The sequence below is a fragment of the Microtus ochrogaster genome, chromosome 19, assembly GCF_000317375.1.
Source record: "Microtus ochrogaster isolate Prairie Vole_2 chromosome 19, MicOch1.0, whole genome shotgun sequence".
Classification (NCBI taxonomy): domain Eukaryota; kingdom Metazoa; phylum Chordata; class Mammalia; order Rodentia; family Cricetidae; genus Microtus; species Microtus ochrogaster.
This window is the reverse complement of record NC_022021.1, coordinates 8,699,721-8,714,470: the sequence shown is the minus strand read 5'-3', so window position 1 is coordinate 8,714,470 and position 14,750 is coordinate 8,699,721. Positions and strand designations below refer to the sequence as shown.

The window sequence follows — 14,750 nt, the reverse complement described above, 5'->3', positions numbered from 1 at the left end:
TTAGACAAACAGGTAAGATATCATAGTGTTTAACCCACGGGGGCCAGGTCTAAGTTAGACAAACAGGTAAGATATCATAGTGTTTAACCCACGGGAGCCAGGTCTAAGCTAGGCAAGGTAAGGTACAGACAGACACAACAGCAACAACAACAAAAGAGCCCCCCAAAAGTGTGGTTCTCATCTCTTGCAGGTAGCCTCATGAGTGAAGACAAAGAGAGCCTTCTAGGCAGTGCTTAGCTCTAGTTGAGACCTCCAGGGGAGAAATTGCTATGAGGGGCCTGGCCTGATAGGCATGGATACTTTAAGGAGTGACTAAAGTCTGAGGAAGCACCAAAAATACAGTGAAAACAAAAAAGACATAGTTTGCCTAAAATCTTCTCTAAGTAAAAGTCCTTGTCTGGGAAGCTGACCAGAGGGAATCCAGTCTCAAGAGAGCTGAGCGAAACAAATTAGAGCCAGAGTGCCCTGCCCATCCCCAGTCCTTGCCATCTGTAGGTGCCTCCATCAACTAGGCCTCTATAGAAGAGTTTCTTCTGGGCGGTAATGGCACACACCTTCAGTCCCACCACTTGGGAGGCAGAGACAGGCAGATCTCTGTGAGTTCTAGGTCAACCTTGTCTACAGAGTGAGTTCCAGGGAAGGCCAGGGCTGTTACACAGTGAAACCCTATCTCAAAAAAGCAGTTTCCTCTTCCTGTCTATAATGTAACCTCAAGAATATATTTATCTATTGATACAAAAAGTCTAAAATGTTTATTATTATAGTACTGATTGGCATCCAAACAGTTCCAAGCAGAGCATTGTTATTATGAAAACAGTTTCACTGATGGAATCTGAGCACACTTGCTTCAGTGAGTCTGAAGCTACTCATGTTTAGCTTCATTTCAGATAATAAACTGTCCAGTGTTGGGGGAGGGGACTGTTTGTTGGTTTCCTGCTGCCTGGTTAGCAAGGAGCAGCTTGTTCATCCCAGCCATCCAGAACCAAAATAATCACACAGAAACTATATTATTTAAATAGCTGCTTGGCCCATTAGCTCTAGCTTCTTATTGGCTAGCTCTTACATATTAATTTAACCCATTTCTATTAATCTGTGTATCGCCACATGGCTGTGGCTTACTGGCTAAAGTTCCTGGCATCTGTCTCCTGTGGCTCCATGGCTTCTCTCTAACTCCACCCTTCTTTCTTCCAGCATTCAGCTTAGTTTTTCCCACCTACCTACGTTCTGCCCTATCAACAGGCCAAACCAGTTTTCTTTATTCATTAATGGTAATCACAGCATACAGAAGGGGATCCCACATCAGTCCAGTCCTCCCAAACACTGGAGTTGGTTATGAATCATGTCTACTTCCATCCCCATCATCAAAGGGAAGTCGTTTTCTTAGATAACTGGTCTTGGAGCATCTCTCCTTGAAACCAAAGCAGGCTGGATTGGCTCCGGTCCCACGGCTGCATAAGGCACCGCCACCCAGGCAACTCACAGAAGAAAATGTGTTATCGGACCTAAGTTCCAGAGGGTGAGAGTCCACAGTGGGCGCTAGGAACAGCAAGAGTTCACACCTCAACCTCTGCAGGAGGCAGAGAGAGCACACTGGAAACGATATGGGCTTTTAAAACCGTAAGCCTACCCCTGGTGACACACCTTCTCCAATAAGTACATACTTCCTGATCCTTCACAAATGGCCACCAACTGGAGACCAGGGTTTCAAATGCCAGAGACTTATGTGGAGCATCTCATTCAAAGCTCCACGGTGCCTTTTCTCTGTCAAATTTAAAGAGCCAAAATGGACCACTGCCTTTTTTTTGGTCTGATTTTGCATCCATGACATTGGTTCAGGTAGCAGGATAATAAGGAGGACTTCCGGCTACTTTTACCTTCTTAGGGAAAGAATAGATGTCATTCACTCATCCTCCATGGATACATCAGTGAGCCCTGTCTGTGAAGGTAAAATTTAATTGTGCTTACTCCTTCTGGCTCAAGGATAAAATGTGTCTGCAAGCTGGACAGCCGCTCACTGGAAAACTACTGAGTTAATTTCCCGAGGCTTTCACAACCGAGGACCACTCACTGGGCCATGTGAACCATAGGAATCTCTGGTGTCTCTCTTCTGAAGGGGGCTATTCTGAGATCAAGCACAGGAAGGCTGGTGGCTTGTGAGGAAGGAGTGTTAGCTTCTTGCCTCTCACCTGGCGAGACACTTTGCCGGTCAGCCTTACTGAGCCTTGGTTTGCAAGGCAGATCCCTGCCTTCATCTCCACACAGTGTCCTTCCTGTGTGCCTTTCTGTGTCCAGCCTCCCTTCTCCATAAAGATGTCAGTCATATTGGGCCTACTTTCCTGCAAAATGACCTCATTTTAAGTGAATCATATTGGCAAAGACCCCGCTTCCATATAAAGTTGCATTACAAGATACAAGAGGTTAGGGCTCTACCATAGAAGTGTGGACAGCAGGGGACCGTGAGTCAACTCTAAGCAAGTGTTTAGCCCAATGGAATAGTCTCTCCCCACACCTCTGTTCATGACAACCCCAAAGCAAGTATGCGATCAACTCCACTGAATCTGCAGTGTGCCAGCACCCAGGCCTAGAGACGCCTGGTGACCAACCAGCACCCAGGCCTAGAGATGCCTGGTGACCAGCCAGTGCCCAGGCCTAGAGATGCCTGGTGACCAGCCAGCACCCAGACCTAGAGACTCCTGGTCACCAACCAGCACCCAGGCCTAGAGACGCCTGGTCACCAACCAGCACCCAGACCTAGAGACACCTGGTCACCAACCAGCACCCAGGCCTAGCAATGCCTGGTCACCAAGCTTTTCTGTGGATTTTCATTAGCGGACTCCTTTTGGCTCTGTGCTATGGCAGCCATGCGGGACCCCACCCGGTTTTCTTTGTATCTGGCGAGCGCTCACAGTCTAAGCCAGACTTTGCTCTGCAGGCTGGAATTAGAGATACCCATGGCCGGAAAGGGATGGGTTTTTACCTGAGCGAGTAATCACTTGTTTGCTGTCTAAGCTTCTCAGGGTGGATTTCTCATTTCTTCATCCTCATAGCGAGGGCGGCATTGCGTTTCGATACAGACAGATGTTTCAATAAACGTCAGCTCTTCACAGCTTGATTTCCTTCCATCGGCCTGAGCCCTGTGCTCAGAGCCCTAACCTCGTGTTTGTTTGTCTTCTCACAGCTTGTTGCCATGGCAATGATTATAAGATGGAAAATGTTAGCACTAACTTCAAAAGGCCCTGAAAGAGATGGAGAAATTGAGCAGAATAGAAATGTGCCCTTAGCTCAACACATACATCTGATCATTTTTTTTAAAAAAAAACCTCAGGAAGGTAGCTCAAAGCCACGGAAATGATATTAGTGTTTAAGTATATGTCAAATGGCTCCTGCTTATCTAACAGACACAACGTATTAGAAGATGGCCTTGCCATTAAGAACGCAAAGAATCCTTTGTGGGGAAGGACCGTGGTCCAAGGGTCCTTTTGAGAAACTGGGTTTGTCCTGGAGATAGGTGGCTTATTTCCTGGGTCCCTTTAGACCACTCAGTTCATGCCTGACACCCAGGGAAAGTCTTGCGGTTCATAGTCTTGTTTCTGGAGCCTGAGGGTAGAGCGGCACTGGCCTGTCTAGCACCCTGGTGGCATTCTCTGTTTTCAGTGTCCAGAGGCAGGAAATACCATGGAGATCAAGACAGAAAAGCTTTTGGGTTTTATTTTTCATGAAAAAATGATGCAAATAAACCCACTCACGTATTATTTGGATGGCACAGAACTAGCACCCTGCCCAGGCTTCTGGGCACCCAAGACTGAAGGGAAATGGTTGTTGTTTGGCTTCCTTAGTATTCAGATGAGCGGATAGGTGCCATAACTGGTGGGGGCTCTTGTGATTCCATGCTCACGTGTGTGCATGGGCATGTGTGTGTGAGTGTCTTTTAAAGCAAAAATATATCTTCTTCCTGTAATTTAATTTTTTCATATCTTTTAGATAAAAATATATACCCTGGAAGAGCAAGATGCCATATCTGTTAAGGTTGAAAAGCGTGTTGGCAGTCCAGCCCACACGGCTTATCATCTCTTGTCCGACTTCACAAATCGGCCTTTGTGGGACCCCCATTACATGTAAGAACAATTTTTTTTTTCTTAATCAAGCCCGACCCTGTAGGAAAGATAACCTCAGCTGTATTTCATCCACACTGCCCAGTGCAGGATAGATTTATTGTTTCAGGAACTTAGAGACATTTTAGAGTTTGCTTTGTACACACCACTGCAGCAGGTGACACTGAGATGTGCAAGGCAACAGTTGTTACACTCATCTGTGTGTTGTCTGTGTTTGGCACATGTGGCCCACATCTTCAAATGTGATGCTGTTACTATTGCTGAGACCCGGCAAGGCTGCCCTGACAGCCCTGTCTGGACCTGCCGTGGAATCCAGCTCAGCCAGGCTCTGTAGCACACACTCTTTGACTTTTCCATATAGCCTCATGGCTCTTGGGAAGGTATCCAGTGTCTTCCCAGACTTCTTTTCTTGTGAAGTCATAAGTAGAAGCCAGCAGCGAGTCCTGGAGGAAGGCTCCACCTGTTGCTCTCTCTTGAGTCTCACTTGAAGATCTGATCATGCTCTGCTCCCGTCCATCTCTCTTCCCCCACCACTTTCTGTCTCTTCATTCCTAGAACTATCTCTTCCATCCCAACTTTGCTGGCATATGGTTGGTCACACCTATTCATAGGTCCCAATCCACGTATTTAAACACTCTGGATGAAAAGTGTGTGTGTGTGTGTGTGTGTGTGTGTGTGTGTGTGCGCGTGCGCGCGCATCAGACATGCAAATTTCTCTTACCTATTTTCTTTAAATAGTATAACAACTACCAACATACCATTTACATTGCATATATGATCTAGAGATGTTTCAGAGCATACTGGAGGGCATGCACATGTTACAATGAAAATATTGTGTCACTGTACGTAAGGAACTTGAGCATCAAAGGTTTGGGTGTTGCCACAGGTATAGGGATGACTATGGAACTGTGAGCTTTGTCAGCTACCCTGCAGTGATAGATTACACAGAGTCTAGCCTCCAAAGCTACAGAACACTGCAGCATCTCAAAGACACCTTGTCTTCCAACGAGTTACTTTACATGTTTCTGCCACAATTCTGCTTAACTTGATCTACCACTGAAATTGAACATGAGTGGAGAAGCCAGTGAATTCATTTAAATTTATCCAGCTTCTCTTGTATATCTACTGACAACTTGAGGTCTACATCAAGCGTTTGTGTTTAGCTCTCACAATAACCCCTCAATACTATTATCCGCATTATACAGATGAATAATAAAATGACTTGTCTAACACAGCATGGCCACTAAGCAGCAATCTGAGAGTCAAAGCTTCAAAGGTAGTTTCCATCGAGGGTATTACACCTGAGTGCTGGCCCCAGCCTTATATCTCAGTCACCTCAAAATGTTTTATTTGATCCTAGAAAAAGATAATTTTGTGAAAGTTTATTGCCTTCCTTTGGAGTTTTGAGGGAAGTGACCTTGGAGCCAGACGGCTGGCACCTTTCCATCACGTGTAAAATTACTCCTCCTGAGCAAACAGCTCGTTCCAAAGTCAGCCTTCCAGCAGTGGGGGAGGGGGGCAGTCAGCAGGACAAGTGAAGATAGATGTCAAGAAGGAGATGGTGCCAATATAAGCAAAGTGGTAGGAAGCATGTCTGATTACTGCTCTCTTCACACAGCTCCTGTGATGTCGTGGACCAGGTGGGTGAGGACGATCTGATATATCACATCATCTGCTCTGTGGTAAACGGCGACAAACCCAAAGACATCACCGTGCTTGTGTCGCGACGAAAGCCCCTCAAAGATGAGTGAGTACACACAGCTCCCTGTGCCCCGGCACTGTGGCACTGCCTCTAGAGACTAGAAATGAACGGCCATGAAAACAGAAGAGCCATCATTGATGTTTCCGGTCCCTAGTCATACTCATCCGGGTTTTCCAAAGTAAATGAACCTTCAGTTACCATTTCATCACTGTACTCACGCATTGTCAGCTGTGTGCCGAGGGCCCACAAGAACGCTAACGCTGCCTCCTTCTGCTCCGTGTGGACTAATGAGTAGGTCAAAAGCCTCGAGGCCTCTCGTTATCAGTAAAGTCAGCGGGAGGAATGACAGCACTGGAAACTGAGGTGTCACAAAGGCCGTGCCGCATCAGCCATCCAAACTGGCCCACTGTGTGCTGTGTGCTGGGGCCATGGCCTTCCCATGTACCCTGGACCACACAGAGCATGGAAGTGAAAGAGCAGTGTCCCAAATAATCCCCCTACACATGGGCTAATAATGTACACAGGTGTTCAATGTAGCACCTTCTATTATGTCAAAGTATATAACAAATACACTGATGTCTAGCTTATAAATTATGATAAATCCACAATGCAGAACAGGGAGTCACCTCCAAGGAGGACAAAGTAGTTATAGGGGCACATATATAAAACTATCTCTAGACATTTGTTGTTCAGTGGAAAAAATCAAGTTGTGGGCTGTATTTGCAAAGAGATTTTATTTGTGTTACAATCTGCATGTGTGTTTTCTAATGCTGCTTGGGTATAGTGATAAAATCCAGAGAGCTGCACGTGGAAGCTGAAAATGGTCACTGATGTGGCGGGAAACAGGATTGCAGGGATTGTAGCAAGAACAGGCTAAGGGCCACTTTTATTGTCTAGCCGATGGCATTCTTCATTGCTTGAATGTTGATTTTCTTTTTAATTGAAAAACGACGAGAAACTGAAATCATAACCCTTTCGGGCACACTAAAACTTGAGTGATTCCGGGCTCGTGCCTTGTGAAGTTACCTTCTTCCCTACGTCTGATGGTCTCTAGAAAGAAGGGCTTGTTGTTTGTTTGTTTTAACCTTAACCACTCATCCAGAGGAATCGAGATTTCAGAACTCACTTATATCGGGACAATAAAGTTGCCCCATGGGCTGGGGATGGAGCCAGTGCTGGAGAACTTGCCTAGCATGCAGTAAGCCCCGAATTTAATCCTAGAACCACAAAAGCAAATTAATACATGCCAATATAAAGGTCTGTAGAAATACACTGTCTAACAGTCCTCTCACGTGGAGTTAGGACATATGCTCTTGTCTTTCAGTAACACTTACATCGTAGCAGTGAAGTCGGTCTCCCTGCCGTCCATCCCAGCTTCTGCACAGTACATCAGAAGTGAGGTCATATGTGCAGGCTTTCTCATCCAGGCGGTCGACAGCAGTTCATGCACCGTATGTTTGATGAAATATTTGTGCCTACATTCATCCTCACAGAAACGGGAGCACCTCTTCATTCCCCACAGATCTCTAATTAATCATAGTCTTAGAATGTGTGTCCTCACTAAAAAGGCCCCTTCCAGAGTTCACCAACAGTCTCAGTTATTGCAAGAGGGCCGCTTGTTGGTTCCTGGCCGCTAAGCCCCAAAATAATCACACAGAAATTATATTATTTAAAACACTGTTTGGCCCATTAGCTCTAGCTTCTTATTGGCTAACGCTTACATCTTAATTTAGCCCATTTCTATTAATCTGTATATCGCCTGTGGCTGTGGCTTACTGGGTAAAGTTGTGGCAAGTCTGTCTCCAGTGGACTACATGGCTTCCCTCTGACTCCGCCCCTCCTCCCAGCATTCAATCTAGCTTTCCCCACCTACCTAAGCCCCACTTACTATAGGTTCAAAGCAATTTATTTATTCATTAATGGTAATCACAGCATACAGAGGGAAATCCCACATCACTCAGTCTCTTGCTTGAAAGTTCTCCAAGCCAATAAAAACTCAACCTGTTGTATTTTCTCTTTGGCACAGGTAACGTACCTGAATCGGATATCAGACAGCATCCTCCCTTACTTTGCTGGCAATATTGGTGGCTGGTCCAAATCCATTGAGGAAGCTGCAGCTGCTTGTATAAAATTCATAGAGAGTGCTGCTCATGATGGACTTAAAAGCGTGTTATAAATGGTCAACTCTCAATGACCTGTCATTCAATGTCCCAGGTTTAATTCCAAGGGTCCTTGCCCTTTAATTTGGCAAGCTTTGGGGCCATACAAAGATGTGGTGGCAGCCTAAGCACAATGCAGTTATGAAGATATTAAAAACTAATATGTTTTGGTGATTTGGATCCGAATTATAAGGCCTCTAAAGCCCCACTCTACAGACATTGGGAAGTTGCCTGGATGCAATACTGCATGATCTATAAAACGTCACAACATTGGTTAAAACTCTCATGGACATCTCCAGAATACAGTTCAATGTATATTCTGCAATGATGTGTTTATAAAATATGAAATGATGGCAGGCTTTAAGCTGTTTAATATTGTTTAATATTTTTAAGCTGTTTAATATTTTTCTATGGGCAGCAGATGTCTCTGTCAGGGGTCTCTGAGAAGATGTATTCTATGTTTTAGAACTTTAAATTAGGAAGCATTAAAACATAATGAAATTCGATCAATTTTGGTAATAGGAACTACTTTACTCTTGTCATTTTGCATATATTCCAGGTAAATGGCCAATTTAGTATCTATGTCTATATATAGGCACACCAAGCACCTGTAAAGTGTGATATTACAAAGAGAATATTAAGTGAGCTCTTCTTTATAGCTGTCCCATTAGCACTTTATCCCCTAGACTTCAACATTTATCATTTTACACGATGATGGGTCTTAACTCATAAGACAAACAAAATGTGTCAGGTAAGCCCCCTTCTAAGGATGCCTTGTCCAAACTGAAGATCTCCAGGAGAGGTGGGAGCAAGGGACAGGCTAGGGCCATCCTGCTCTGAGCTCACTGGATCTCGGCTTTCACTCTCCTGCCTCCTTCCACTTGCCCACCTGCGTAGGCTAGGGCTGGTTGCAATTACGTTTACCTCTCTGTTTCAAGTTTTTCCTGTATGTAAACTTTAGGCTTTAGAATTCTATAAATTACAATTTATATAGCAAAAGAGTAGATACAAGGAATAGCACCTTCTAGAAGTAAAAGAACTTCTGAAACTATTTTATATCCTCAAGGGTGATAGAATTAGTGATAAAGAGCTTATATTATACTATAACTTAGTGTCTTAAAATCTCAGACTTCCAAATGAAGATACTTCTAAATGCTGTATGCAGAGGTGTAGGAGGAGGTCACTTGTTGGTTCCTGGCCGCCTGGTTAGCTTGGACCCGAAATAATCACACAGAAACTGTATAAATTAAAACACTGCTTGGCCCATAGCTTCTTATTGGCTAACTCTTATATTAATTTAACACATTTCTAGTAATCTGTATATTGCCACATAGCTGTGGCTTACCAGTTAAAGTTCCTAGTGTCTGTCTCTGGTGGCTCCATGGCTTCTCTCGGACTCTGCCCTTCTTTCTCTCAGCACACAGCCTAGCTTTTCTGGTCTAGTCCTGTTCTGCCCTTGCCTTGGGCCCAAAGAGTTCTTTATTCATTAACCAATAGAAGCAACACACAGATAGAAGGAAATCCCACACCACAGATGCTTGGTCTCTGAATTTAGTTGGTGGAATGTTTTCCTGGACAGAAAAGAAATACCGTGTCTTTACCTGACTCACATTGAGACATAGGGATGTTGTCCATTCCAGTTTGCAGGGTCCACCTTACTCAGGAGGGACAGTAAATGCAGAGCACTGTCACTCATTCTAGGTTTGTTCCCATGCCACATACTTATAATGAAGTCTGGTTGATAAGTCAGAGTTTTTCAACAGCCTTTAATAAAATAGGACCATCATAACAATATGCTATAATAAAAGCTGTGAATATGAGCTTCCTCTCAAAGTACCTTGCTATGCTGAGCTTACCTTTCTCCCCTCTCCCTGAGATGAGTAGAGGTGACACAGTGTCTAAGCTAAGCAGAGGTGAATTTTGTAGACACCGCGACACAGCATTAGCTGATGATGGCCTTCTCTCTTGAACACAGGCACTGTAGTATCATAGCAGGAATACTGAGTGCCAAACAGACTGGCAAGGAAGACATTACAGATTCATTGGATGTGAAGATGGTGCTCCATCACATTTTGTTGTGGAATGTATGAACTTCTCAAAGAATACATTAAAAAATAAAGTTTTAAAGAGCAAAAAAGGAAGTCCCTTAATGCAGATTTCATTAGGAACATGTTTTTACACAGAGAAACATGCAGAGAGTCACTAAACAGTCAATATTATCCAACAGAAATATTAACAATTGAACAAGCATTTGGCCATTCATTATTACATGTCAACGTCATGCTCCAATGTCACCGTTCTGCCTTGGTTCCTTTGGTGAAGCCCATCACCGGCATGATTGAAAAGACAGGGGATTGTGGCGGTTTCCCTTTTGAGTGCTGTGGGATTTCACAGAGCATCAGATATTTCGTGGCTGTGTCTAATGGTATTTTCCAGGGCTCCAACAAGACTGGGAGGTTTGTTGTTTTAAAAAGAACCCTCATTTCTATTTAGTCTGCCTGGTTTTAACGCAGCTCAGCTGCTGTCTGCATCACCTTTTCTTTCACCTTTGCTACAGGAAAAAAACCAAAAACCCTAGAACTGTGAAAGCTGCTCAGAATGTGAGAACCCTGTATTCAAACATCTGCAGGACATGATTACTGATTTTAATAAAGTTAAAATAAATCAGAATACGGGTTTAACACAGCACCACATTCTTCTATTTCCAGGCTGCTCCCGGTGTGGGTGTAGTGTCAGGACACCCCAGCACGGTCGGGGGTTTGCTGGAATTGAGTCAAACTAGAGGTACAGGTGACTTCCAGGCTCTCCCATGGAATCTCAGTGCTGCGAGGAAAGTAGACAATATGCAGAAGGAATGAGTTTTTTGTTTTGTTTTGTTTTTCAGAGACTGTCTAACCAATTTTTACTGACATAGTTTAGAGGAGAGTTTTGAAAATATGTATTAAAAAGATAAATGTAAAGGAGCATGTTTTATAGCTTGGGATAAATTACTGAAGCAATAAATAGGAAATTTATTCATAGATTATTTCTTCCATTTGAAAATAACTGGAACCCTTGGGGTAGACAAGGGTCTCACTCTTGCTGGCTCTCGCCGAGTGTGTCAGACTCGGAGACGTTTGTATCCTGGTTCTGAGTCACAAGTCAAGATGACCACCGCATGGCTTCAGGTCAACAGCTAGCTCACAGGCAGAGGTCAGCAGGAGGGACCGCTCTGGGACGCTGCTTGTCCAGAAAGTTCTAGGTCCAGGGTCTCTCAGCTGTCTCCAGGTTCTAGGTCTGTTCTAGGTCTCCATCATTCTCTTAGCAAGCCCCATCCCGGACTTCCATATCTGATGTCTGCAGCATCCACTTCAGCATACCTTCTTGTTAGACTTGAGGAGCCAAAGAAAGTAACACAAACGCACTCCCGTGCCTGCCACTTGCTGTGTCTCATGCACGATGGCCTCTGTGTCTGAACAAAGAGTCTCGTGCCTTCTGCCAATTTATTTTAAAGCTTATCCAGAATCAGGCTCCTAGCGATTCCTGGCGCTAACTCAGCTCCCTTCTCACAAGTCAGAGAAATCTTAGGTTACAATGTCCTTTCTCATTTTACACCCGTGAAGACTAAGCACCTAAGCACCGTATGAAAATCCATGGATTTACCCTGAGGCCATCTTTCAGATCCTGTTCTGTGACCCTTTAGAAACATTTAAGACTGACACGGTTTAAGAACACATCCCTCCTGCCCTGTCCTCTCCCCGCCCTGTTAGATTTGCTGGCTGATCCTTGTATTCATTCACGCACTGGAAATCTGTATCTCTCTTCACTCAGCTTCTCCAGCAAAACCCAACCACGGTAGAACTGTTCAGATTGTTCACCTCCAGCGTGAGCAGCTGGGAACTGGAGACCCGTCTCACTTCAGAGTTCTCATCACCGACAACACCCTCGGCATGTTCCCTAATGCGCACTGCCTCCAGGGTCTGCCTCCTGCACCACCTACAGCATGGACTTTAGACGGAAGCCCTTAAGCAGTTCTGCCTCCTGCACCACCTACAGCATGGACTTTAGACGGAAGCCCTTAAGCAGTTGTCTTCTTGGGCCCCCATCCGTGTAATTCCTCAACAGAATGCCAGAAGACATGATGCAGCCAAGGCTGGAAGGGTGTCCTTGCAAATGGCCTTGCCCTTTGGCATCTTGGCCACTATCTTGAGACACGCAGATCAGGGTTGGCTGCCCATTTGGGAAGAGGAAGAGAGACGTGTATACTACGATAGCTTTAAATAAGGCCAGTTTAAATCAGCTCATTCCCAACCAAATGGTTAAGGGACACAGACCCTCCTCTGTGAGGCTTGCAGAACATGCCCAGCAGGACCTCTGACTCACAGGCAGTTGCTTTACCGAGATGCACACTGCTGCACGCTTCTGAGAGTCTGTGTGGTTCCTCAGTAGACACTGGGGGGATACAGCTTAGAAGTTAGGACTCCTCCTCACACCCGGCCTTTCCCGGCTAGTGCACGCCTCACTCCTTTCCCAGCCACGCTGACCTCTTTGCTGCTAACCAGCAATCAGGCTTGCTCCTACCGTGGTACACACAAGGTCTACTCTTACCCCTTCGGAGACCCCAGGCTTGCTGCCTCCTTCTCTCTGACCTTTGTATTTAAAAAATAAAAAAAAAAACCAAATACTTTTATTATAATAAAAGTAATAGAAAGTAAAAAAAAAAAAAAGACCATGTAAAATGTTCCTTCCCTCACCTTTCAGGACCCCCACGCTACGTCTAGGCTTCCTGTTTAGTGGTTATCATTGTCTAACTTACACACTTTTAGCCAGTTTTACATTTCCATCATCCCCAATCAAAATATAAAGTTTACTAAAGCCAGGATTTCTATTTTGTTCGTTGCTGGATCCCCAGTATTTATGTACATTCTAATTTTCAGTGGATTGTCTGATAGAATAACCTCCCCCAGCTTCCTCATTCTACTGCTAAAGCCTGGAAGTTTCAAGTCTTCTCTACCCCTTGTCTTCACAAAAACAATCCACGCACTGGAACACTCCTGCTTATACACTGTTGTGGTCCTAATGTGAACGGTCCCTCTAGGCTCAGGTCGTCTGAACACTTAGTTCCTAGCTAGGGAGGGCTCTGGGGTGGGGCACAGCTGGAGGAAGGGGATCACTGGGGGGTGCACCTTAAGGTTTCTCAGCTCAGCCCCACTTCTTAGACTTTCTGCTTCCTAAATGCATGTCCTGCCTCACGCTCTGACCACCACACCTTGTCTGCCACGGTGGAGTCTCCTCTTGGGTGGTGAGCCCAAATACAGCGTCTCCCAGAGGCAGCTCCAGGTCACCATCAGAACCTAGAGCAGCTGCTACACGTCCCTCAAGGTAAAGCGGATGTCCATACCATTCCTTAGCTCTACTCTTAGCAGCAACCATTCCAAGGTATGCGCTCTCATGCCAGTATGGCTTCTCTTATGAATTTGGTTCCATGTGTTATGTTGTGTGTGTGTGTGAGAGAGAGAGGGGGGGGCACATGTGCTATGGTGGGCAGGTGAAGCAGAAGGTAGCTTTAGAAACTGGGTCTCCTCATGCCAGCACCCAAGGTGGCTCTTAGCCCTCGTTTTTCATGGATTTGCGCTCAATTCCTCATACAATCTCACTTCTACTCAAAGGGAAACACTGAGGATTTTAAATGAAGAGCTTTTGGTGATGTGTTCTATTTTATTTGTTCTTGTTGTTTACATATAATTCCAATAGGCACAGAGTTCTAAAATGAAAAAGATTTTCCTCCCCATATTACAGATGTCGTGCACTGTCTCCTGGCTTTCACTGTTACTATGAGGTAGTGAATTTTTCTTTTTCTTTTTTTTGTAGCTAACATGTCTCATCTATAATACTTTAAAATTTTCTTTCTTCATTTTTCCTTTTATTGAATTTTTCCCCTCACGTAATAAGATAAAAAAATTATCAAATTGAGATAGGACAAAAAAAAAAAAAAAGGAAAAGAGCCCAAGGCATAAGAAGTTCACACACTTACAAAGCCCATAAAAACAGTAAACTAGGTGTCATAATATATACACAAATAGCTGGGCAGTGGTGGCCCACGCCTTTAATCCCATCACTTGGGATGCAGAGGCTGATCTCTGTGAATTCGAGGCCAGCCTGGTTATAGAGCGAGTTCCAGGACAGCTAGAGTTGTTATATAGAGAAACCCCTTGTCAAAAAACCAAACAAAACACAACAAAAACACATATACATACACACACAAATATATTATGCACATAAAACATACTGTGCAAGCATGAGGACCTGCGTTTACATCCCCACTGCCCTGTAAGTCAGGCATGGCAGTTTCTCTAATTCGGCTTCACTCTTCAGTCCCTCTGACTGTATGCACACGGCCATGTTTATCCACTGCCATAACTCCAGTGCCTGAGAACCAGCACAGCTCACATACTGGGCAGACAAAACCAGTGCCAACCTTGTCTAGCATTCCCCGCTCAAGAACGGTCCAATCACCCTGGTCTCCTGTCGTTCCTGCCTCTGGGACAGGACTTGCAGCTCCTGTGCACTTGTGAAACGTTGCTCTCAGCACCTGTAGTTTCTTTGTACTGCCTTCACTCCCTGACAGAGTAAAACACTGACGTAAGGCAAGAGAGCTAAGGAAGGCAAACTGGCCACCAGCACTGCAGCAGTGAGGACTGCTCAGAAAGAACACGCTTTCCTCCGCTCCTGCGATTGGGGAGGAGTCTGCACTCAGCAGCTTTCACTATCCGCCCCCACCCCCCTCCAACAGAGTTC

At 44.9% G+C, this 14,750-nt stretch overlaps 1 protein-coding gene across 1 annotated transcript in view; it reads left to right on the top strand.

Moving 5' to 3' along the window:
- The window catches only part of Acot12 (acyl-CoA thioesterase 12), a 41,806-nt gene extending 32,649 nt beyond the window's left edge, over nt 1–9,157 (top strand). Inside the window, exons 12-15 of the mRNA XM_005356510.3 lie at nt 3,982–4,115; nt 5,731–5,859; nt 7,139–7,265; nt 7,841–9,157. Coding sequence (XP_005356567.1) covers nt 3,982–4,115; nt 5,731–5,859; nt 7,139–7,265; nt 7,841–7,990 — 540 coding nt within the window. The 3' untranslated portion in view covers nt 7,991–9,157. The remainder of the gene's footprint in view (nt 1–3,981; nt 4,116–5,730; nt 5,860–7,138; nt 7,266–7,840) is intronic.
- Nucleotides 9,158–14,750: the final 5,593 nt, after the last annotated feature.